This window comes from Felis catus, chromosome A3 (assembly GCF_018350175.1).
Source record: "Felis catus isolate Fca126 chromosome A3, F.catus_Fca126_mat1.0, whole genome shotgun sequence".
Classification (NCBI taxonomy): domain Eukaryota; kingdom Metazoa; phylum Chordata; class Mammalia; order Carnivora; family Felidae; genus Felis; species Felis catus.
Window position 1 is genome coordinate 17,596,618 of NC_058370.1, and position 26,336 is coordinate 17,622,953.

Sequence of the window (26,336 nt, forward strand, 5' to 3'; positions counted from 1 at the left end):
TTGTGATGTTTCCTATGTTTTGATACTTGTTATCAGATTAAAGCACTTGCCCACTGTTCTTAGTTCGCTAAGAGTTTTATCGTGGATAGATGCTGACTTTCATCAAATGTTTCCTTGGCATCTCTTGAGATTCTTACTTGATTTTTATCTTTTAGTCTGTTAATACGATGAGTTATACTGATTAATTTTCTAATATTAAACTGATCTTGTAGTCTTGGAATAAACACAGTGTGGTCATGATCTATTACTCATTTTATGTATCACTGGATTTGGTTTGCTAATATAATGTATAGGATTCTTATCTCTGTTTATGAGAGATTGGACTGAAAGTTTCTTTTCTTGTGATATCCTTGTAAGGTCTTGGTGTGACAGTTATAGGCTCATAAAATGAGTTTGGAAGTATTCTGTGAAAGACTTTGTGTAAAGGTGGTATTCCCGTGGAACCATTTATGCATGTAAAAATTCAAGCTTATTTTACGTTCTGTCTTCAAGTTGAATTTTGTCCCAGGAAGGCATTCTATCTAAAAACTGTCACTTTGTAGATCCCCTCAGAGGTTGCTCTGTATTTCTTGGGGTTCCCTCTGTCTGTGCTTAAGAAATACATGATTAAGATGTTCGCAATATCTAGAATAGTGCCTGAAATGTGATAAACAATAAATTTGCCCTCTTTCTCTCTGTGCATATTCTCTCCCTGACACAAAAATACCCACCTGTAGTGGCCTATGATGGGTCCTAACATGAAGCCACCAATTCTGTTATCAGAACCCAGTGTCTGCCTGCTTGAGTCAGGATTGTGGCTTCTAGGGATGGTGATGGTGGCCCGTGGTCTAATGAGACCTTGCCATGTTCTGTTGCTCCAGAGTCCTTTCTCAAAGGGCTGCTGTTTAGGCCTGCTAATGCTAACTCTGTCTTTGCACTGGATATGGCAGAACATAGAAGTAGCCTATGGGGGCGAGGGGTGGTGGGTTGGATGAAGCCACTTTTTCAGTTCCTTTCCATAAAGGGGGGCATTCACCTCTTCAACTCCCCCCACAAGCTGAGCAGGCAGTTGTGGGCAAGTCTCTCCTTTTAATCCATCTGGATGCCTTTTCCTTGAGAGCAGTGAATGTTTGTAGTAACTTTAGCCATTTGGGTCACTTTGGTCATTTGGGCAGCTTAGAGAGGAATTGGGTATCTCCCCCTTCCCACCCTGCACACAGGGATGTTCGGAGGAGAGAAATTTGCAAAATAACAATATCTCTAAAGCCCCAGCTCCCTTCCTTTGCTCTCTCACTGTGGCTGGTAGCATAGCAACTGATGGAGCTGCCTGGACTCAGGTTGCCCTGATTTGCGTATTTCTTCCCTCCCTCCCTCCCTCCCACCTCCTTTCCCTTTACTCCAGCTTTTCTCAGACGTGTTCTGTTAAGACGGCTGCCATGTTTTCCCCCTGGTGCTTGTTGAGTGTGGGTTGCCTGTCCCAGTGGGAGATTAGCGGCTCCCTCATGCATAAAGCTGAAATTGATTTCATCGCATGTGCTACATGAGCCCCAGATGCCCGAGTGCTGCTCAGATGCTCAGAGTGGAGATGGCAGGAGGCTTGAGGAATGGTGGAATGGCCTTATAATGGAGGGGGCTGTGGGATGAGGAGAGAGACAAGGTGGGAGGCCATAAGGGATGGGAGAAAGAGGGGAATAACTCACATTTATTCGGGGCCTGTCATGTTTCAGAGATTTGCATTTGGTCTTCTCAAGGGCCCAGTGAGATATCTGTTACCCTGGTTTTACACATGAAGAAACTGAGGTTGAGGGGGAATTAATTAACTTGCCCAGAGTTGTAAAATTAAGAGAGAGGTTATAAGCCAAACTCTGTCTGTCTCACTGCCCATTGTAAGTGAAAATGAATACGAAAATGCAAAGGGATGGAGTCCAGAATATTGGGCCTGTGCACAGAAGCCATGTAGCGCTCTGGGATGCCGGGCAGGGAGCCTGAGGTAGATGGCACTTGTGTGGGCCAGGCAGACGTCATGGAGGTCAGAGCACGACTGTGGCTCCACAGGCATGCATGTGCCAGGACTCACCTGACCTGGTGAATCCTAGTCTTGTGCTAATACTGGTCCCATCCCCCTTGCTGCCTTTTTCAGTCCAATCAGTGACCAAATCCTGGCCAGTCACCTAAATCTGTGTCTAGTCCGCTGCCTCTCTAGCCCCATGACCATTACCTTGGCCCAGACATCTATCACTTCTCTCTCAGCAATCGATATGATGTCCCCTGACTCTCATGTCTCTCCTTCAGACCTATTCTTCACCCTGCACTGAGGACTTGTCCAGAAAGAACAGGTGCCCGTGTCACATCCCTGCTTACAAAGCCTCGGGATGAGGCCCAGGATCCTCAGGAAGACCCTGGCTTATCTGGTCCATGTTGACTTCTCCAGTTGCCTTTTTGCCATTCCCCCCACCCCTATCTATGTTTCAGCAGGTGATGCTATTCTTCAACGACCCAGTCTCTCCTCATCTCTGTGAAGGCCCTTCCCTCCCAGGTGCCCATTAGTTTCTCTTCTTCTTTCATGACTTCATGATCTGATGTCTCCAGGAAGTCTTCCCTCATTTCCCCCATCTGATTCCCTCCTCCCAGTACTTCCCTAGGGCCACTGTAACTAATTACCACACACTCAATGGCATAAAACAGGAAAATTCATTATCTTACAAATATGGAGCTCAGAAGTCAAATGGATCAGCAGGGCTGCATTTCTTTGGGCTCCAGGGGAGAGACTGTTGCCTTGCTTTTTATAGTTTGTAGAGGCTACTTGGCATTCCTCGCTAGTGGCCCATTCCTCCGTGTTCAAAACTACCTGTTCATCATCTTTTCACCCCTCTCTGACTCTGATTCTTCTGCCTTCCTCTTTCACCTATAAGGAGCCTTCTGGTTACATTGGGCCTGCCTTGATATTCCAGGATACTCTCCCTGCTCAGGATCCTTAACATCATCACATCTTTGAAGATGTTTTTGCCCTGTAAAGTTCTGGGGAGCAGGACGTGGACATCTTTATTTTTAATTTGTTTAATTTTTTAAGTTTATTTATTTTGAGAGACAGAGCAGAGGAGGGGCAGAGAGGGGGGGGGGGGAGAGAGAGAATCTCAGGCAGGCTCTGTGCTGTCAGTGCAGAGCCCTATGTGGGGCTCGAACTCACAAACCATGAGATTATGCCTTGAGCTGAAACCAAGAGTCAGATGCTTAACTGACTGAGCCACCCAGCCCACCACCCTCCCCCCCCCCGCCCCGCCCTGGACATGGACATCTTCTGAGGACCACTATGCTGTGTACCACACTCCTCTCTGTGTCATCAAGACCCTGGCCTGCTGCTGTCCAGCCTTTTTCACTTGATTCTGCAGTGTATTGATTCCTACATCTCTTTCCCTCCCTAGTCTCTTAGATTCCTCCAGGGTAGAGGCAGTTGCTTTGACTCACTGTCTTCAGAACATAGAACCAGCCCTCAGTACTTGTTCATTGAAACACAAAAAAAAGCCTTATCTCCCTGGCTCTGATCTGCCCACCTCACTCTCCCCCTGGCTCTCATCTGCCTGCCTCACTCTCCAGCTGCCCTGGGTGTGGAGAACAGTGGGGCAGTTCAGTGCAAGTGTTAAACCCCCAGACCCGAGCGGGCCATCCCAGGTATCCCAGTGCTATCCCGGCTGCAGGACTTTGGGCAGCTTGCTCAACCTCTGTGCCTTTGTGTCCTCACGTGCAGAGCGGAGATAATTATAATGTCTTCCTCTGTCAGTGAGGATCCGGGAAGGAAACCCCAAACCATGGTAGGTATTTCAGACAGACAGTTTTATTGAAGGGAATCACACACATGTTGGGAGATTGCCAGAGCAAATGTTGGGACACTAAGGTGGCCAGGAATTGCAGGAAGCATCTGTCACACCCGGGGCCATGGTAACACAAGGGAATAGGAGTATGGAGCAAGGGCCCCACTGGGGGATGCTTGGTCCTCCGAGGAGGGAGGCCACAGACGGTACTGCATCTGTGGGGGCAGATGGGAGATTGCAGAGCATCTTCTTCCCTCTTCCACCTTTCTAGTCTCCACATACAGCCTCCCACTGGGAGCGCTGAGCCAAAGCTGGCAAGGGAATCCAAAATGCAGTTTGTAGAATCCCTGCCCCAGAATCACAGAGCCCGTTACAATAGGGTGGCCTTGAAGCCAAAGGTCTGGGGGTAAGTAACTGGCACATATCTTTGGTTTCCTCATCTGTAAAATGGATACTATGATAGTACTTGCCTCAGAGTGTGATAGGAGGAATAAATGAGTTCATATGTGTAAATCCTGGGGTAGAGCTGGCACATGGTGCTGAGAGAGCATTTGTCCCTTGTCCCATGGAATAATAATAGCTCTCTGCCTCCCGCAGGTGTTACTGACTTGGATGTCTCTGGAACTCAGAGACCCAAACCGGCTAAGGCCCGAGTTTCTTCCACCCAATTCTCCATAGCTAGACTGCTGGGAAAGGGTGGGGCAGAGAGTCAAATGATGCCGGATCATGGACCTGTGCTGTTCTACGACAAGATGCTTCTGTGACATGGCCTCTAATTCTGAAGGTTTAGATTCTAGGCTCTCCTAGGCTCCTCCCTCGAGGAGATAGACTCTTGATTAGCAGTCAAGGAAAGAAAGGCTCTTCTGGAATGATTACTCTGTTCTTAATTTTGGGAAGTGGCCCAGCAAAGAGTAATCTCAAAAATACCAATATGCTGGGGGAAAAAGAGGAGCAGGGCACAGACAGAGTGTTACAGATCATGAAATCTCGCCTGGTGCTAAGTCGCTATTGAATTATGCATTTTTAAATGACTTCACTGGTCGCAACATGACTGTGTTAAGTAGACCGAGGCCAAGCTCTTAAATGTACTTGCTTGTGGAAATGTTGGCAGGAGTACACTCTGACATTGCTGCAGCCCCTCTTCATCCTGACACAGGAAAGGGAATGCATTTAATAGAATCTTTGTGTCTTTCTATGGGGGCCACAAAATGAGGGTACCAACTAAGTTTCCTCCCAACTTAGTGCCAACTAAGTGCACTTGCAATGTGCTGGGACTGTTTAAGACTACTGATTAGAATACCTGATGTTATCCTCATGGCAGTCCACATGAGGGAGGTGTTGTTATCACCCCCATTTTACAGATGAGGAAACTGAGTCACAGAGAAGTAACTTGCCCTGGTTTTCATAATGCCTTACTTTGGATTTCTCCAAAACCAGACCCTGCAACAGCATTTTGCAAGTAGTTTACTTGGAAATGGAAGAGAACACTGGTCGAGGAGGAGAGTAAGTGAGGCAGGAAAGGAAGGAAGGCTTCCCCTAAAGGATGCATGAATGAGCTGGTAGTTCTGGGAGGTGTTTGATGCTCATTCCCACTAGTGATCCCTTAAAAGACTGAAAAGGGGCACCTGGGTGGCTCAGTCAGTTGAGCATCTGACTTTGGCTCAGGTCACAGTCTCACAGTTCATGAGTTCAAGCCCCACATCGGGGTTGCTGCTGTGAGCACCGAGCCTGCTTGGGATTCTCTCTCTCTCTCCTTCTTTCTCTGATCCCCCCTACCTCCCAAAAATAAAAAAAAAAAACATCAAAAAAAAAAAAAAAGACTGAGTAGAGCAGGCCCATTGTTCCACCAAGGATCAAAGAAACTGGGGTGTTTATCCACCTCCTCATATTCCTCATTGGGAAAGAGTTGTACCTGGGAGTGATAACACCCTGGCATGTCCAGTCTACCCTACAGTGAGGCCATCAAACTCTGGCAGCTGTAGAAAGCTACCAGCCAGGGAAATGCAGGTGCTGGAGGTAGGAAGTCATCAGCTCATGGTGGTATTATCCACCAAAACCACACGTGACCTCTAGATAAGTCAAGAGAACTTTGTCTGGGTGCCACCAGAATCAGCTGCATTTGGCTAAAAGGTAGCTGAGCCATAGAAAAAAGAATTGCCTAGAATCCTAAGAACTAGCAGTACTTGTGCCAGAAAAGGGAAGAGTAAATGTCCATGGATGGCCTTCCATGCTGGGGAGGTAAAACTGCTGAAGTATTGTGACTCCAGGATCAAGCCCACCATAGAGCAGGTGCTGTGATAGGATCTGGGGACATAGGCGAAAATGGCTTGGCCTGTGTCCTTGAGACAGATCCATCAGCAAATAGTCTAAGTGTGCTGTACAAATTTTGTGATGAATTTGTGCCCAGGGGGTACTGAGGACCATGTCAATTACAGAGGATGCTGTTGGTGCCCGATCCCCAGGACGGTGCACCCTTCCCCTAGTGGCCATGGGTGTGGCTAAAACCTCACAGTTGCTCCTTATACTGGATTTAATATTGATTGTTCCCTCCAAATTCATGTTTTTCCTAGAGCCTCAGAACATTTCCACATTTGGAAATAAGGAGGGTCTTTTCAGATGTAATTTATTAAGTTAAAATGAGGTCATACTAGAGTAGAGTGGGTGCTCATCCAGTAAGATTGGAGTCCATCAGAAAAGGGAAATCTGGACGTAGAGACACAGACACATGGAGAAGAAGGCCATGTGAAGACACAGACGGAAATTAGACTGACATATCTATAATCCAAGGAAGATTGAGGACTGCTAGCAGACACCAGAAGGTAGAAGAGGCAGAGAAGCATTCTGCCCTGGAGGCTTCAGAGGGAGCATGTCCCTGTTGACACCTTGATTTCAGTCGTCTCACTTCTAGAACTATGAGAGCATAAATTTCTGTTGGTTTAAGCCACCCATTTTGTGGTACATAGTTATAGAAGTCCTAGGAAATGACTGCACCCTTTACAGTGTAACTGTTCTCAGCCGCACAGGAGCTGCTTGGCTGACGGGCAGTGCCTGCACCCCCAGAGCAGCCTGTTTCTGGTTAATGACACAACGGTGCAAGTGGCTGATGCCCTTGCCTCAGTGAGGGACAAGTGAGGTTGTGCACTTAATGCTCCAGAGCTCCAAACTGCATCCGTGTTTGGCTTCCTGACCTTTCCCCTACCATGCCTCCTTCTAAAAACTCCTCCAATCAATGACTTGCACAGAATCCTTGTCTCAAGCTTTGTTTCTTGGGACCCTGGGCTAACACAACCACAGAACACAGAGAACACAACTTTGAGGTGAGATCTAGGAAGGCATCCCAGAGGAGAGCTCTCTTGAAGGACAAGGGAAGGTGAGTCACCTGGAGAAGGGGGAAGAGCAAGAGACTATTTCAGAGAAATTCCATGTGTCCAAAAGATAAATCCTGTTAGTATCTGAATTCCCCCATCCTAAAGTTAGGATTTTGATTCATCCCAAGGTGGACTGGGGCCTTTCTTCAAGTGATCTTTTCTCTTAGGAAGGGCAAGCAGACATTGTATTTCTTGCATTTTTTAGGAAGAGTCTGAGAGTGTCTTTCTGTTGGCTGTGCAACTGTACCACAACTTAGCTAGCTCTCAAATTCTTGGGTCATGAAATATCCTCTTAAAACCCGTGTGCGTGTATTATGTTATTATGGTTGGGGACCTCTCCCTCTGCCCTCATCCTAAGGCTGCGTGGGCCCCAGTCCTGGCTTCTTGAATGACCAAGTGTTGGACATTGGGAAAGTTAATCTGCGTCTCTTTCTTCTCTTCAGTAAAACGTGAATCATAATAGTATCTACCCATAGAGTTGCTATGAAGATGGTGAGTTAATATTCTAAGTCAGTAAGAAACAGTGACAGGTGCATAAAATTTTGCAGTTACATATTAGTTGCCACTGCAGTCATTTGGGATTATTACTACTATTTTCACCAGTTTCACCATTACATCACAGTATCTCGAATTGAAATGCTGAGGTCTGAGAACCAATTGTTTAGTCTTTTTTGTTTTGATGGAGATCTGTGTGTCTCTAGATGCTTGGGGGAACTTTTCTTTAGTCTTGTATTTCAACGTATTATCAGTTTGTGCTTAATTTTGAGTCTCATCATTGATTTTGCCGGGAGCCCACTATGTTCTTCATACTCTGTAAACTCAGTGCTCCATTTATTTCAAAGAAATTTTCTTTAGGTATGTCTTTGATTATTGTTCTGTTCCACATATTTGATATCTTCTCCCCAGACACTTCCAATCCTTAGTTTGGATGTCCATCCACTATTTTCTGTGATATTCTCCTTCTTGTTCTTTTTTATTTCTTCATGGCAACTCCAAACTCTTATTTAGGGGAAACTTATAAAATGTTTTCTTTTGCATAAGACATCAAAAATTATTGACTGTATGTTAGGCTAGGGCACAGAGACTAATTCTGGTAGGCATGTTTTAGTAAATTAGTGCTATGTCTACTTGTGTCTTCTGCTCAGGGACCTCATGAGTCCATGCCATGGAAGGAGAAGGTGGGGTCTCTGGTTGACAAGACACAGGTTAGAGTCAGTGAACATATGCACATAGAATCCCTACAGTTCCTGGTGGAGACTTTAGATACTTTTCTAATTAGAACTGTAGAACCATCTTTCATTCTAAAGATGAAAACATTGAGAGTCTCAAAGATTGAGTGGTCTGTCCAGGGTCACAGAGCTGGTTAGTGGAAAGGCAGGTCAAAGAAGGATTTGGACCCTGATCTCCAGCTAGTTTCCCTTTTTCTTTTTGATCCTTAATTCATTATTGTATGAAACAGTGTTGCGTGCCAGTCAGTAGAATATCTAACAAGCATGATGCTTTGAGCATCCATTATGTGCCCTGTGGTCGTACAGCTGAGTAGTTATGAAGCAGAATTAAAAAGAAAAATGGGCCCAGTTTGATTAAAAGTAAAAGGAAAGATGTTCTAATCGGGAAAACTTTCATGTGCAAAAGTGTGGAGGTGGAAATAATAAAGTAGTATGAGCTATGTGTGTATGTTGGTGGGTAGAATGGGGTGGGGGCATTCTTGCAGACTCTTCATGGGTCAGTCAATAGTGATGCAGTTAGGTGATCAGATAGGGGGCAGCGGGTGGTGGAAAGCATCAGAGGCCAGGTTATATCCACCTTAAACATGTCACTTTACGTCCTAGCAACATTCAGTTTTTCTCCAAAGGTTTGATTTCTGTCTGGAGCAGACAATGCATACGCACAAAGCTTGCTCTCTAGCTATTTGAAGCACTTTTGCTGTCTGTAGGAATTTCTGGGGAGCCAAACTGTTACAAGTGCTCACAGCGGGGAAAAAGAAAGATAGAATTGGTCTGGAGATTGCTGCCTGAGGACAAGGCAGAATTATATTAAGGGGTCACCTCACCACCTATGTGTTGAAGGAGAGCCTTGGCAGGTCCAGGGCAGTTGCTTCCCAGGACTTACGTGTGGGTGGCTCACAGAGTCTTGTCCTTGAAGTGCTTTGATGCCTGGTTGGAAGGGGCCAGTGCAATCTCCAAGTTCAGCTCCCGGAAGGCCAGACCTTGTCCCTCTGGATTTGGTTCCAGACTTTGTCAGCAGAGAGTGTCACCAAATGTGAAAAGCTTATTCCTAGCTACACAGTTGATGGTTCAGGATCAAGTAGATAAAGGGGGTTCGTGGTTTCATATGTGAAAAGCCTCATGGGTGAGAACTGGTGTGTCCTGAAAAATAATAGGAATTCAAGCATCTGATGATGTTGATAGAATTATTTAGAGATAAACGATATGTGATTAGAGGCTCCTTCCTCCAGGTATTCTGGGGTTCATCTCTCGGTAAAATTTAGTGGCATTCTTCCCACCTGCTGGGCCACAGGCAAGCCATATTTTTGTTTATTTTCCTTAAACTTTTTAAAAATCATTGACATATAGCACAATACTGGAAGTGCAGTTTGATGAGTTATACAACCCTAGTCAAGATACAGAAATTTTTATTACCTTAGAAAGTTTTCTCAAGTTCCCTTCCAGGCAGTCACCTCAACCAGAGGGAACACTATTCTTATTATTTAATTACCCAAATCAGTCTGCAGTGCATTTCAACACTCCAGAAAGTTCTTTTATGCCTTATCCCAGTGAGTAGCTGCTCCCACAGGTATGTAATTTGTTTATCACCATAGGTCAATGTTGCCTCTCCTTGAGCTTTTCATATAAATGGAATCGTTATGCATTCTTCTTTTCTCCTCCTTTTGCCTAACATAATTTTGGGATTCACTCATGCTGTGTGTCAGTAGTTTGTTCCTTTTTCCTTGCTGTACGGTATTCTGTATGGATGCACATCATTTGGTTGATCCAGAAGCACGCACCTGGGCTCCTCCAGTTTCCTCCTCCTCCTCAGCTTCTGAATTACCTTCTTATTACTTCTCTTTCTGGCAGTCCTTGAGTGAAAGCTAGAATGTGAGCTTCTGGCAGCCAGGATTGTGTCTGTTGTGTTTACCACTGGATCCTCAGCGCTCCGAACAGCATGTGACCGATAGCAGGTGTTCAGTGTTTGTAGGATGAGTGGATTAAGAGTGTTCTGAGCACCTAGTTTTAATTGCTTACCACTCTGAGCCTGTATGGTATCTTCCCAAACAACTCAGATCGACAGGACCCCCAAGACATTCTCTCTTTGCTCGCAAACGTAACATGAATTTAAGGCCCAAGGGTTGTGAGCTTTGTCTCTGCAAGAGCTTCCCTCTGCACCAGGTTAGGTCCCTTCGTAGACCTCATTAACTGTCTCTACCACCCCCATCATGACCTTCCCCTTCCACTTTATTGGCATTGCTGCTTTAATTGACTGCCTTACGCTCTCGTTCCATGGGTCCGGAGAGCCTGCATTTCTCTCTACCACTAAAGTCCCCATACCCAGCACTCTGTCTGGCACATGAGAAGCAGAGAGTACATACTGGTTGGGGTTTCTTTCACAGAGAGTTCTGTAAGGTTGTTCATCTCAAGACCATGACCTTGAGAAGAGAAGGATGCATTTGAAAACAAAGCCTCTGTTATATAATGCATGATTGCGTGCCCCTGCCCTTTCCAAATTCACATGTTGAAGCCCTAACCCCTGATGTGACGGTATTAGGAAGGTGGAGGCCTTTGGGAGGTGATTAGGTTTAGATGAAGTCATGTAGGTAGAGCTCCCATTATGGGATTTGTGCCCTTATAAGAGGAGGAAGAGACCAGCTCCTCTCCCTGTCCCTCTCACTCCACAATGGGAGGGCATAACAAGGAGATAATCTGCAAACCAAGAAGAGGGGTGTTCACCAGGAACTGAGTTATCTGGCACCTTGACCTTGGTCTTTGTAGCCTCCAGAGCTCTAAGAAATAAAGGCCTATTGTTTAAGCCACCCAGCCTTTGGTATTTTGTTATAGCAACACAAACTACTAAGGCAGCCTTCGTAGAAGATTTCTAGTTAGGATATAGCATCTCATGGGTAGGGTCATGTCTTCATCCATAAAATATTTTAGCCCAAATGTTGAATCTATTAATGTGTTAGGTGGGTCATGGCCATGAGGGGCTTAGACATTTACTTCACATTATCCCATGGAAATCTTAGAATGTTTATTTTCACCCAGATGTTTTGGACCCTGGGAGCCTAGAAGCACTAGATCTGTGAAGTTTACACCAAGTTCCATTTCCTTACTGATTGTACTCCTGGCTTTAGCCCCTGCAACAAATGGTGGCTTCAGGGTCTCAAAGAATTGTAAAGTATTATGGGCATGTGGTGCATAAGCAGGATCTCTGTGCTTTGCCTTTATTCTCAGCATAGCCTCTACAGGGGTTCATGTATAGGCTTCAGAAGTGTTCATGAATTCCTGAAATGGTGAGCATATGTGCATTTTCCTGGGAAAAGAGTCTGAAATTTCTCACCAGATCTTTGCAAGGGCCTATGTATCCTCAAAAGTTAAAAACTACTTGCATAGACTCCCTTGAAAGATCCTTCTGGTTAATTGCTTTAACATCTGAAGTATGAGAAGAAAAAGGGAGGAGCAGGAATTCTGCTAGGGCCCAAAGTTCTAATGTTCCGCCCCCACCTTCTAGTAAACAGACCCTCCCTGGCCTTGGTTCCCTTTCTGATGACTCCAGTTGTTGGATTAGATGGCCTCATATTTCTTGCATTGTGTGCTTGAGCAGTTCGTCTCAGAGAGAACTGACAAACCTGATATTTCTGTTCATTTTAAAAAACAGAGGTGCTTACAAAAAAAATAGTGTCTCATGTGCCTACTTCTCTTTGAACCACTCATACATGTGACTTATAAAGAATCCCAAGTCTATAAAGAACTAATCAAACTCAACACCCAAAAAACAAATAATCCAGTGAAGAAATGGGCAGAAGACACGAACAGACACTTTTCCAAAGAAGATATCCAGATGGCCAACAGACACGAAAAGATTACTCACCATCACTCATCATCAGGGAAATACAAATCACAACCACAATGAGATACCACCTCACACCTGTCAGAATGACTAAAATTAACAACACAGGCAACAACAGATGTTGGCGAGGATGCAGAGAAAGGGGAACATTTTTGTACTGTTGGTGGGAATGAAAACTGGTGCAGCCACTCTGGAAAACAGTATGGAGGTTCCTCAAAAAATTAAAAGTAGAACTACCCTGTGACCCTGCAATCGTACTACTAGTTATTTATCCAAAGAATACAAAAATGCTGATTCAAAGGGGCACATGCACCCCAATGTTTATAGCAGCACCATCGACAATAGCCAAAGTGTGGAAAGAGCCCAAATGTCTACTGACTGATGAATGGATAAAGAAGATGTGGTGTACACACACACACACACACACACACAGTGGAATATTACTCAGTGGTCAAAAGAATGAAATCTTGCCATTTGCAACAATATGGATGGAACTAGAGTGTATTACGCTAAGTGAGATAAGTCAGAGAAAGATAACATAGGACTTCACTCATGTGGAATTTAAGAAGCAAAACATGAATATAAAGGTAATGGAAGGAAAAATAAGATAAAAACAGAGATGGAGGCAAGCCATAAGAGACTCTTAAATACAGAGAACAAACTGAGGATGGCTGGAGGGGAGGTGGGTGGGGGATGGGCTAAATGGGTGATGGGCGTTAAGGAGGGCACTTGTTGGGATGAGCACTGGGTTTTATATGTAAGTGATGAATCACTAAATTGTACACCTAAAACCATTACTACACTATATGTTAACTAACTTGCATTTAAATTTTAAAAAAGAACCCCAATTATAATTGGATTACTAACAAAAGAGGAAATAAAATAATAATCTGATGGCTGTTTTAGAACCAGGTACAGGAAGCACTGTGATGTACTTCATGATATTTTGTCAAGGGGACAGAGGGAGAGATAATTCTATTGGCTAGTCTGCAGAGGGACATGTGTACTAGTAAGTCATTTGAGATGGAGACATCTATTTACTCGAGGGAAAGTTTGTTACTATATTGTACCTACCACCAGAAATAAGTGAAAAGAGACTAAACATTTGGAAAGATTGATACTTTATTTTCTTTCTGGTGGTCAGCAATTTACTGCTAATGCCTGAAACAGAGCAAGGACCATGGAGGAAAGTCGATTGGCCCAAGCCCCAAAGTATTGAAGTCTGCTGCTCTTAATTCTGTCCAGGGCCAGTCTGTGAATAATCATATTAAGGAGTTGAGCAGAGTTATCACAGAGCTACAAAATAGCACCCTTGGGGCCCCACTGTAGACTGATGGGGACTCTGGAGAATTGACAATGATGATCAAAAGGTCTATATATTTAAAATGCACAAAGGATGAGCTCAGAAATTATCTGCCTGCCAACTTAACTTCTCTACCTGGAACAAATTATCAAAAAATCAATTTGCAAACACCTTTGAGATAACAAGGCCTTGAGTAATAACCTTCATGGCTTTGTAAAGAAAAGCATCTAGCTTGACTAATCTGCTTAATTTCCTTCTCTGACCAAATGGCAGGCTATAATAGAGCCAATCTGAAGTTGTCCCTTAAGATTTGCTTCAAATCACACTGAGAAAATATTGTCCACCTCTGTTTCATAGCAATTATTCTGTCTCTGGAGAATCTTTGTGGGTAGGTGATTAATTAGAAAGCAAACACTGAATGAGTCTGATCTATCCCGAAGCTCTCACCTGAGTTCCAGATGGAAACCTGTACCTGCCTTACCCAGCTGAATAGCCCAGAGGCCCTCCAAAAGTTTTGATCACATCTGCATTATGCTCCACTCCCAGACGCTCCCCCACCCACTGACTCTTCACTTCCTAATTCTACTCCAAGAATCATTAGTTTGTTCATATCCATTGACAGATCCCATTTCTGGCAATTGGTTCCAAGAAAATATAAGACCAGAAAAATTGGAGTCATTTGCACAAAGATGTTCATTGCAGCATTATTTACTGTAGCAAAACTTGGTACAACTCACGTGCCCAAGAATTGGAGATTAGTTAGTGTGATTGCCTGATAGATTGTTCTGTAGCTATTAAAGACTGTGATGGCAAGATCCACGTTGTCAACAAAGTCTTTAGAATCTAAGAAGTGAGGGAAGAAAAACATTGGGTCTTTATGTTACTGTAGCTATATGAACAAGGATTAAAAATATGAATAGAAATTGTAATGGAACATGGAGAAATAAAAATCGCTGTTATATTGAGTGGTAGATAAGGGGACTTATTTTCTCTTTATTGTTACTTTCTTTTTTTTAATTTTTTTTCAGTGTTTGTTTTTGAGAGACAGAGACAGAGCATGAGTGGGGCAGGGGCAGAGAGAGAGAGAGAGACAGAATCCAAAACAGGCTCCAGGCTCTGAGCTGTCGACACAGAGCCCGAACCCACGAACCGTGAGATGTGACCTGAGCTGAGGTTGGATGCTTAACCGACTGAGCCACCCAGGCGCCCCTATTGTTATTTTCTTTATTGTTTTGCCACTGCTATTTTTTGCTACAAATAAAAATAACAAACATAACCAGTTTGAGTTCTAGAAAATGGGTGTCTATAAGCAAACAGCTTTCCAAAGGAATAGCTGGTCTGGGAAGACATAGAGATGTGGGTTCCATCCTACCTTACCTGCTTCATGATCTTGGTTAGGTGACCCAATCACTTGGATTCTTTGTTTGTTTGTTTTTAATCCATCAAAATGGAGGTGATTGTGTCCCAAGATTTGCACAAAGTAGTGCATGTGAGATTTCTTGGTAAATAAGAAATACAAAGTTAATGTTCATTTCGGTAGCTACGCCAATGGGCTAAGAATTGCCAGAAAGACCTACCATAAGTGCTTGTTGAAATTCTAGTTTATTTAACCGAAGAAATAGAACTTAGTGGAAGAGGAACAACCCATACAGGATGCAAGATAACTCTGCATTGACTTTTCCCTTGACCCTTGATTCCTACAGAGGACACTGTGCCTGTGACATCGTCCTTACTGGAGGAAACCTGCTAGAGTTGAAAAGAAGCTGATTTTTTCCTTTGACATCATCTTTCTGCTACTTTGGCTCATAGCACCATTTGGGGGAGAACTTCTACTAGGAATCCATGTGTTGCTATGAAGGAAATGGTTACAAACCTCAGACTGTCCTGGGTTTTGAACCAAATTCCACTTCAGTAAGGGCATGTTCTGATTTGAGGACGGAAAACAGAATATTAACCCAGACAGCTTTGCTGTGTTCCAGAAAAACCATTTATTCACAATTACCTTCTTTCTTTACTTTATTTAAATGGAGATAGGGTCGTGTGGTAGAAGAAATACCAATTCAGGTATTTACATTAAAAAAATCTCTCACCACAGTATTGAAACAAAAAAAAATCATGGAAATTAAGGTAGGATGTGAATGGAGTCATGAAAGGGATTTGGGCTCCTGTAAGTGGCTCACTCTGGAATTCTGTTCTTGTCCTTATATGCTTGGATTCTTCTCTGTAAACCATTTGGGTCTGACCTCCTTTGCTGATTGCTTGTCTTCCAGAGCCTCCCACACCCATCGCCCCCCCAGAGCTGCTGGCCGTAGGGGCCACATACCTGTGGATCAAACCGAATGCCAACTCTATCATCGGGGATGGCCCCATCATCCTGAAGGAGGTGGAGTACCGCACCACCACGGGCACCTGGGCCGAGACCCACATAGTTGACTCTCCTAACTATAAGCTATGGCATCTGGACCCTGATGTGGAGTATGAGATCCGGGTGCTGCTCACACGACCGGGGGAGGGAGGCACGGGACCACCAGGGCCTCCGCTCACCACCAGAACCAAGTGTGCAGGTAAGAGCTTCCTTCTTGACTCTGCTTCGAGAGGTCGGGCAGTTGCCCTGAGTGATCCTTCTATTGGCATTCTGCGACAGTCATTCCTAGACTTCTTTGATGCGACTGTGCTTCCTGTTGTGGAAGGCAACAGTCAGGGCTTTGGTCTTGCCTTCGAGGCCCTCCTGGCTCTGGTGATGACTGGGACCCATAGAGCCACCTGACTCCAGCCGTGTCCCGGAGAGTTCCTGGTTCTGACAGTGTTTCCGATGGGACACTGGTTGTGTGCCTCCAGGGATTCCTGGTGCCGCTGTAAGTCTGAGGCTTCCTAGTGCTCGAAGTGTCTCTCAGGGCTCCTGGCTCTGAAAGTGTGCCTTGTCACGGCCTCGTTTGGACTACACCTCTGTGTGCTTCTGATTCTTGTTAGCTACCTCAGGTGCTTGTGATGTTAACTTTGTCCCTGAGGATTCCTTGCCTAGGCCTGTGACCCTAATGAGCTCTTGGTTTTGACACTTTGCCTGAGGGTTCCTGGTTCTATTTACCTCTCTGAAAGGTTCCTGATGCCAACTTTGTCTTGAGTACCTGCTGGCTCTGAAAGTGCCTCTCAGTGGATTCTGGAACTGCTTTAGTCCTTGAGAGCTTTCTGGCTCTGTATCCCTCAGGCCCTCCTGGTTCCAACCGAACAGTCTGGGTTGGGACTGTCCCTTCATGGGTCCTCTGGATTCTATATCCCTCCAAGCTCCTGGCTCAGCATACCCCAGGGGACTTGTGCCTCCCCCAGTTTCTCTGAGGTTTTTGGTTGTTGATTAAGAATTTGGTGGCTGGGACTGTGTCTGAGAAGGTTCTTTTGAACCAACTATATCCTATCCCCAGGAACTCCAGGCTTCTATGGTGATTCTAATAAGGGATATTGGCTGGGATTTTATCCCTGACTGTATTCCTGAGATGTTACAGCTCTGAATGTAACTCAAGAAGTTAAAAGAACTCAGTGTGGTTTTTTTCCCCCTTTAACCATTTGATGTAAGTGCTTTTATCTCACATATATATGAAGGAATAGAGACTCCATATTTTAAAACCTTTTGTCCAAAGTCGTAGAATTAACCAGTGGCACCGTCAGGATTTGCACTCAGGTTCTTCTGACTCTAATGCCATTGATCATTGGTCACCCCACGGTGAAAAGATAGAGAAGTCTGTGCCATTGGCATGGAATACAGTGCTGGGGTTCTTCCAGGGGGGACCAGGGAAGCAGCAGCATGAGCCATTGGATTCCAAGGGAGGAAGAGTCACTGATGGTTTCCGGGTGGGGAGAGAAGGACCCATTGGCACAGCGACCCCCATGGAAGAAAAAAACAAAACACAATTAGTTCTATAATGCGACATACGCGTCCCTGAAAATCACTGTAGTATGGAAAGTTATGCGATAAAGACTATCAGGGTTATGGAGGAAAATGGGATTAGGGTACTTCGCTCATTCTTCATCAATGACACATTTAAAAAAAAGAGGAAAATAATAAAACTGGTCGCACAGTTCACACCTGTCAGTGGCTTAGGATATGCATAAATACTGCAGTACATAGAGTGTGTTTCCTTGCAGAGAGACCCCGGGTTTGCTTTTGAAGCAGGTTGCAGCCTGTGAGCTGGGGTGGTGATGAAGAGGGCTTTCTGAACATGATGGAAAGTCATGACACCAGCTGTGGGTGCCTGGGGCTCACAGCATGTGCTGTGAACAGAGGCAGCAGGTCGATGTTTGAGGGGGGTATGTTCTCTGTACTCATGCGTGGCTCAGTGGAGCCGAGTGCAGTTTTCTGCTTCCATAGTGTTTCTATGTGCAGACTCACACATAGCAAATGTGACATTCGTGCTATGCTCAGATTGTCCCCTAATAGGTCAATCATGTTGGAACACATGTGAGTTGTCAGAACAAGAGCTATAGCAGAACTGACTGTAATCACTCTTACGTACCTCAGTAGTCCATCTGGGTAGTCTATAACCCAAGGTTAGTGAGGATGCCCGTTGCTTGCGAGTATTCCTTTGGATGTTGTCAGACCATTATAATAAATAGAAATGCTATTTTCTTGATTATTTTCAAAAGCAGGCCTTCGCAAAGTTCCTTATTGAAACCTGATTATAAAACCTACTACTTTAAAAGGACATAAGATTATGTTATTAAACCAGGTAATACCTTATCTCAGCTTTGCAATTCAATATTCATCCATAAAAGTAATTGATTTGATCCTACCAATGAGACTTTTCTTTTTCCACAGGGTAAATCTAAGAGTTTCCAGGGTTTTTGATCTTTATAAATGATACTGAAAGTCCTTTAGCAGCCCCTCTGGACGTATTTGCTGATGATCATATAATACATTTTGAAATTCAATCGGAAGATGATCATCTCAATAAAAATTTACAATCTATTGCAAACTGTTGCCACGACTGTGTAATGGATTTTACATGTTGAAAACACAATTGTCTATCACTATAAAAATTATGAGTTGAAATGATGTTTGTGGTTTTATATTTCAAAAAATGTTGGTGTTTAAGTAAGTTACAGCTAAAATCTTGAATAACCCACATTTTACAAAATGTGTCATCAAGAACATAATCTTCTTTCCCACATTGCCACTGATGGTAGAATATTCTTTGCCTCATAATTAATTTTTAAGAGGATTCCAGGGCTGGTATCCATTTGTGGAAGCTGTTTATTGGGGTTGGTAGTGTGGGTCCCCCCCCCCTTTCCTTTTTCTATTATTAATCGCACTGGAAATGTACTCATTATTTTGCAAAACAGAAAATGAGAGAATGTGGAGTGTGGAAGGTATAATTTCTGCCCAGAGGAATTTACAGACTATGTTAAGATTCCAGCAAAACAGCAAAAAGGGTAAAACATAAACATAAAGTCGAATATTGAAATAGCATACTTCAGGGAGAAAAACCAGGTCGGTGGGGAAAGGCAGTGCTCTTAAAATGGTCTGGCACACTGGTTCACAGAGTTTAGTCCCTGGACCATCAGCATCACCTGGGAACTTGTTAGAAATGCAAATTCTCAGGCCTCAGCCCTGACCTAATGATGCAGAAATTCTGGGAATGGAGCCCAGAAATCTATGCTTTAAGGAGCCCTCTGAGTGATGCTGACGCATACCCACACTGAGGAATCACTGATATGCTGTGCCACACCTACGTGCCACTTTGGTGGTGTGCCCACTATGTTGCTTGATCCTTGAGGCTGCTCTGAGAGGTAAATGGGAGGAAAGCTAAGGCACGGCATCATCAGCCCAAGATTGCAAATCAATTCAGTGCTTAGAGCTAAGTCTCTTGGCTCAAGGAATTCCCCATCACATGCTTTGATGGGGTTTCCTCTCTACATGTCCTCTTGAGGCTGGGTTTGTGTGGTAGGGAGACTGGCAACTATGGAGACCAGCTGCATGGTCTAGTCAGTCCACGGAGGCTGTAGGCCTTTTCTGCAAACATCTACTGAGCTCCTTCCCCAGGCCAAGCTCTGTTCTAGGCATTGGTGGCAAAGGCTTAAAGCAGGTGCTCAGGCTAAAGCATGGGTGTAGCTCAGGAAGATACCTGGGGGACAATTCAGCAAGGGCAGGTGTGGATGTATTCCAGGTCGGCTAGGTCTGACAGGCCACTTGCCGGGTATATCCTTGGTGCATCAGGAACAGGGTAACACCTTTACAGGTGGACATTTTCAAGAGTTTGGCTGCAAAGCACCATCCTAGCTCAATAGTCTCGAGTTCAGAGCAAGACTGTTAGCCAGTGATGCCAGAACCTGGACAGACTATCACACAGGGAATGTAGGGGTGAGAGAAGAGGGCCAAAGATGATACTCCGTGGCTTCTGGTTTGGATGGCTGGGAGGTGAGTGGTGGAACTGTTGGGCGAGATGTAAGACACAATAGATGGGTTAGGGACGAGAGAATGAGTTGAGGTTTGCATATGTTGTGTTTGAGATAAAGATGCATAGCAGGTGATGGCATATGGAAGCCTGGAGCCCAGGAGGGACCAGCAGGGTACCCCTTCATCTTCCCTGAGAACTACCTGATTGCATCTGCATTTTAGAATCAAAGGGGCTCCTTAGTACCAATGAAAGCAGTCTAATTTTCTTTCTTCATACTATTCCCTTGAGATGCCCCATTCATTTATTTTTTTCATTCATCGTTTTGTTCTTTTGCTCTCTTTAATCATCTGCCATCCTTCCTGAGATACAGGCGTGGGGTGCATATGTGATAATTTACATCAGAGTTCTTTGAAAAGCTCCAAATACTCTTTAGATGCCTGTAATAAAATGAATTATTATTTGTTGCTCTTGTGGTTATGAATTGTTAAAGCAGGAAATCTGACATGTCCGTTTCTCTGGACTGACTAGCATGTGAATGGGTGTACCATTTTCTTTTGTTGTTCATCATCTCACAAGAAATCCTATTTCAGAACACGATGATCATAATCTAGACTCGCAGATGTTTTCTTATCTAGAACAGTGGGTGGTTTTCTCTGGCACATCCCCAACAGCAGACATCCATGGATACTAGTTGGGTCCTGGGAGCTTGTCTGGTGCCCACCCAGCCTCATCTTGAATGCTATCTCTGATGGGAAGATCATGCGCTCCCATAGCAGACCTTCTAACTGCTGGGGATCCTGGGTGGTTACTATTACTCTCTACCTAATATTGGTCTGGTTATCATAAAACTCTGGCTGGGGTCCTATGTGGAAACAGAATATCATGTAGGTTTAAAAGAGCAGAGGCTGCTAGCGTCAACTATCTGGATTCCATGAGGAGAACCAAGGTCAACAGCATTGAGAATGGGGACCAGGGTCAGCAATAGGGGAAGGCCAGTGAGATGATGAGAGGTGTGGACACCACACTGGTCCAGTTCATCTTTTCTGCAGGTACCACTTTTAATGGGCCATGCACCTGCTTGTTGATGCCTTCAAGCTATCACCCAGCATTAGACAAAAGACATTCTTCCTCATTGTCACCCAGATCTGCCTCCATGCCACACCCACTTGTGTATGGATCCGGTTTTACTCTCAAGAGACCTATTCTTCCTTATCTCAGAAACAGGTCTTAAGCAACCCAAATTTAGCTCTCTTGTGCTGTGGAAATCTCCCCCCCTTGTCCTTAAAGGTCCTGCTTGAGCCAGACTCTGGCAGTAACCATCACTTTGCAGTTGTGGAATCACAAATCCACAATCTAGCATGCCAGGTGATCAGAAGTTCCCTGTGATTGCTTGCTCCCTGTAAATTAAAGGCCCCATTGCCTGGGTACCCACTTCATTGTGGTATTGCCGAATTTAGGTTTTCCAAATGAAAAGTGACTTTGTACAGCCAGAAATGTGCAATACTGCTGCTTTGGAGGGCTCACTTAGTATTCCCTCCACCTGAGGTTTGATTGCACATTATATTTTATTCACATATTTATGGATTCCTACTTGAAGTGATAGGTGTCTGTCTCTTTTCTCTAAGGAAATAGAAAGGAGAAATTCAAATTGCTGAGCTCAATGAAGTAAGAGTAGTCATTAGAATTTAGTGAGAAGAATAGGGGCTTTAGAGCCAAAAAGAATCTGGTTTTTATTTCAAGGTGGCACTTGTATCTGGATGACAGTGCATCTGTCTGTGTCTCTGTTTCGTTTCATCCATTTACAGGAGATTATGATACACTGTTTTGTGGCGAAGCCTCAGTGAGATAAGTTATAAGCCTAGCAGAGAATCCAAAACATAAAAGCCCCTTAATGAACATTATTTGGAAGAAAACAAAAAACAAAAAACATCTCCGGCCTAGGAAGAGGGTGTCGGAATCTAAACTGATGGTGTGATGGACCCTGTTGTAAGAAGACTGCTCTAGTACCATTGTCTTTACTTGCTCAGACAGTGGTGGATTAGTGCCGAAGCCCTAAGCTCCTGGGAAGATGGCGAACACTGGCTTTGCAGGTGTTCTGGGTTCGTTGATGTGTGGCTACAGTGGTACCTGATGATGAGGTCAGGGGCGGAGATAGGAGTTGCTCTTTTTCTGATTTTGTCTAAGTCCTACGTAGGAGAGAGAAGCATGTTATCCAGACCCCTCTCTTTCCTGGGAAGCCAAGGCTTATGAGCATGAGGACTTGTGAACAGGGAGCGGAGGTGAGTCCTGACTGTCTTCAGTGAGCATCCTTAGGTGGGCTCTATGTTTTCAGTCCAGCATCCAGTTCTAGGGCAGAGTGGAGGGACAGCAAGAGAGAAAGAGAAATTGAGAGTCTAGAAAACAGAACAAAGCTATGTAACTAGCCTTGTAAGGCCTTTTTAAAATTTTTTTTAAATTTATTTTGAGAGAGAGAGACAGCGTGAGTGGGGGAGGGGCAGAGAGAGAGAGAGGGGTAGAGAGAGAATCCCAAGCAGGCTCTGTGTTAGCAGCCCAGAGCCTGACATGGGGCTTGAACTCACAAAACCATGAGATCATGACCTGAGCCAAAACCAAGAGTTGGATGCTTAACTGACTGAGCCATCCAGGCACTCCAGGCCATTAAAAGAAAATTTTTGTAAGCCTCAGCTTCAAATGCGCAGGTAGCATAACCTGGTCTGAGAGTAGATTAGAAGGGGTCTAGATTAAAAGCAAATGGAACTTCCTTCTGAGCAGGATGGTGGTGTGAGCACAGACTTCTAACTCCTATCTCTGCCCTGTCATAATCCTGGTGAGATTACCCATGAGTCTGAGGGAGGCACAGCAAGATCAGCCAATAGCAGGCAGATCACCATCCTACCTAGAACCAAAGCAGAATCTGAAGACCACCGGGGAAGCCTCCAGCACTGTGACAGACTAGGGAAGGAGGGTCTTCCGTGCATGCCACACCATGCTCAAAGGACATGGTTGCCAGAGTCGTGCAGGTGAGCCCAGACTGAAGGCACCCACAAAAGATGGTTACGACAACCACCTGTGCAAAATTATTTGGAGAAGGGGTGATCATTGCTCTTCCACTTCCCTTTCCTTCCCTGCCTTTTTAGCTGCTTCTGTGCCTCCTTCCTCCCCTGGAGCATAGGACCATGGAGGAAAGAGGAGGGATTGAAGAGAGAGAAAGCCTGCTCTCACCATACCTGGTTCAGGAGCTGCTGCATGAGCCAGGGCTTGTCTGCACGTGAGCAGGCATCTGCTGGGACATGATCTGTCCCCCTCCTCTTCTTGCAGACCTTCTCCCCTCCTTCCATCTATGTACACAATGTCTACAGGTGGCTACCATGGAACTCCTCCCTTGGCTTCGGGAAGATGAGTTGGAAAGCTAAAGCCTTCTTCCCTATACCTGTTTACAGGTTCCAAGACTCCTCCCAATCCACCCAGCCTCCTTGCTGTGTGGGTTGAGCCTGGTGTTGAAGGGAGGAGGGAGGGTCCAGTTGGGTGCCTCTTCCAGCCCTTGAGGACCTGAGGAGGACATCTGGAAGTGCCTCAGGTTCTCTGCAGGAGGCGGCCATACTTACTCCTTACTCTTCCTCGTTCTGTAGCCTTGGGTGAAATTCCAAAGTAACAAGAAAAAACCTGTAAAACATTGTTAGGTTTAGATTTTTTTGCTCCCCCATGATCCCTAGAGAACTAGGGCTCAGAAGGTGAAGTATAGTAAGCCAACAGACCTTCCTGGGGAAATAAATACTCCTTGATTCCTCCTTACCTTGAAAGTTGAGATAAGAAAAAGCCACAGAGAGGTAATGTTAATGATAATTAAATTTAATATCTTTGGCTTTTTTGTTTATCAGACTTTCTGGATTAAAAAAGTAACTCCCAAATATGTTACAGCTGGAGGTCACTCATTCCTATACCTGGGAAAACCTTGAGATAACAATACCAAGAAAGTATGTTTCCTTTGTTTCACAGTAATGAAAACAACAGCTACCCAGTTTGAGTATCTATGATATACAAGGCCCGTAGCATTGAGGTTGTTTGGAGGATTTTACTTGTAATTCTTGCAGCAGCCTAGTGGAGGGGCCATGATTTCCTCCATCATCTGGGAGGTAAGTGACTTACCCAAGGCCTTATACCTGACCAGGTGGCCTGGCTGGGAACTGAGTGTGTAACTACATAGCTACAAAGCTCTGTGACCGCCAGCATCCAGCATCATTATGAAAGCAGAAGGCATCATGACCAAGTTGGGTTTATCCTAGAAAGGCACTGATGAAAAATGTTGAATGCTGGAAAAGCTATTCATATAATGCCTCATATCAATAAGTCAAAGGATAAAAACCATATGATCTCCAGAGAGGCTGAAAAATAATTTGAAAGAAATCGGTCTTCATTACCGATCAGAATTCTTAGTAAGCCGGAATGGAAAGTCACTTTTTTAGAATTACTATTTCTAGGAGCAAATACTCTTACAGCATCAAAGCCTAAGAGAATAAACTAAACCAAGAAAAAAAAAGGTATTAGGATTATTAAGAGATTTCAGTATTATGGTCAGACACAAAGCAAATAAACAAAAATCAATAGCCGTATGCTAGTAATAACCACATGAAAATATAATAAAATGTATCCTGTTCTCAAATGCAATTAAAACATAAATACTTAGGAGGAAACCAAGAAACGTACTGCAGCTACGTATGAAAACATAAACCCCTGCAAAACTTTTCTGAGGAAGATAAAGCAAGACTTGAATAAATGGAGAGGTATATCATGTAGTTGGATTAGCAAATTTAATATTGTGGGGATATCAGTTCTCCCCAAATTAATTTATGGGTTTAATGCAATTGCAATCAAAACCCTAATGGGAGTCCTTCTGGAAATTGACAGTGATTTCAAAATTGATCTGAAATAATATAGAGGAGAAAGTAATGGAGAACAGTTTAAAAAAGTGGTGTGGGGGGACATTTCATTGTGAAATATCAACATTTATTATAGCTATAATAATTGAAGCCCAGAGAATAATCCAGTATAGAGTGAAACTAGCTATTAAAATTTATATGAATGGAGAATTGCTTAACAAATAGTATATTTGTAATTGGTTAATAATTTGGAAAAAATAGAATGTGTTGCATGTATATTATGATACGCTAAATAAATCCTGGATCGATTAAGAACTTAAATTAAAATCAGAAAAAAGGAAGAACCAGAAGAAAATATTGTTCTTTTCTTCGGAAGGACTTTCAGCTCATTAAGAGCAAATAAATAAACCCCTGAGTCGAATCTTACTGTGTAAAAAGAAAAGGAAAAGAACAGCTTCTCTACTGTATTAACAAAATTCAAAAAACAAATAGGTAAGCTGGATATGGGAAAAGACAACAGAATTTAGAAGAAAGGGATAATATTCTCACATAAAAAGAGCTCTAACAAGTTGATAAAAATGTCACGTGATAGAAAAAAAGGCTAAAAAATATTGACAGGTAATTGTCAAGCAAAATGTGAATGGTGAAGAACAAATTTAACATGTCCAGTGTCACAGATAATCTGATAAATGCACTTTTAACCTGTAAGATTACCAAAACATACCTATTTTTCACTGGTAAAAACCAGCGTTGGCAAGGAGCAGTGAAAGCAGTCTTTTACAGGCATTTCTGCAAGTGGGTTAAGTGGCACAGCATATTTAGAAGACAATTCACTAATTTTTTTTCATAACAAAATAATCAGAGCTTCACAGAAGGAGTTGTATACATGGAGGTCATCACTGCATTATTTACAAGGGCAAAACTTGGAAGTCACTTCAGTGCCACAACAGTAAGAGCATAGGTAAATAAATTTGTGTGTGTGTGAACAGTGGAATTCTATGCTGGTATTACAAACCATGTTTTTCATAGAATATCTAATGGCATGGGTCAGTGTTCATGCTCTGATAAATTAAAAACAACAACAAAAGTCAGCTTGCAGGATTGTGTATGTAATTACTTCCCCAGTTTTTTGAAATATAGATACATAGCCCCATGAGCTAGTGAGTTTGTCAGCAGAGCTGTGAAGTATTGACCAGAATTCACCATTCCAGATCCTGCCCCCTACATTTCCAGGGGGAGCGCACGTGGCCCCTGTTCACTGCCTGCCCTGAGTTCTAGAACATTGGTCTGTTTCTCCTGGCTGTCCCAACTGGACCCAGTGTGGAGCTGGCCCCTCTCCACCACTCTCCGAAAGCTGCAGGAACACAGGGTTGTTTTCTGCAGCAGCAGAGCTGCTCTCAGTGTTCGGTGGGACACAGACAAGGGTTTGCATTGCTATGCTGCCAGCAAACAACTTGCAGTCCTTCTGCAGACTTAAAGGTCCTTACAGTTGGCAGGGATTTTTTACCTTCTCCTCTCCCTCCTGGATCACATAGGTAATGCAAAGTCTT

At 44.0% G+C, this 26,336-nt stretch overlaps 1 protein-coding gene across 14 annotated transcripts in view; it reads left to right on the top strand.

Annotated features, from left to right (window-relative positions):
- Window positions 1-26,336, top strand: part of PTPRT (protein tyrosine phosphatase receptor type T) — a 1,064,810-nt gene that overhangs the window by 450,979 nt on the left and 587,495 nt on the right. For all 14 annotated transcript variants that reach the window (XM_023251232.2, XM_023251237.2, XM_023251233.2 and 11 more), the window contains exon 7: window positions 15,794-16,087. In XM_023251232.2, the coding sequence (XP_023107000.1) occupies window positions 15,794-16,087 (294 nt within the window). The remainder of the gene's footprint in view (window positions 1-15,793; window positions 16,088-26,336) is intronic.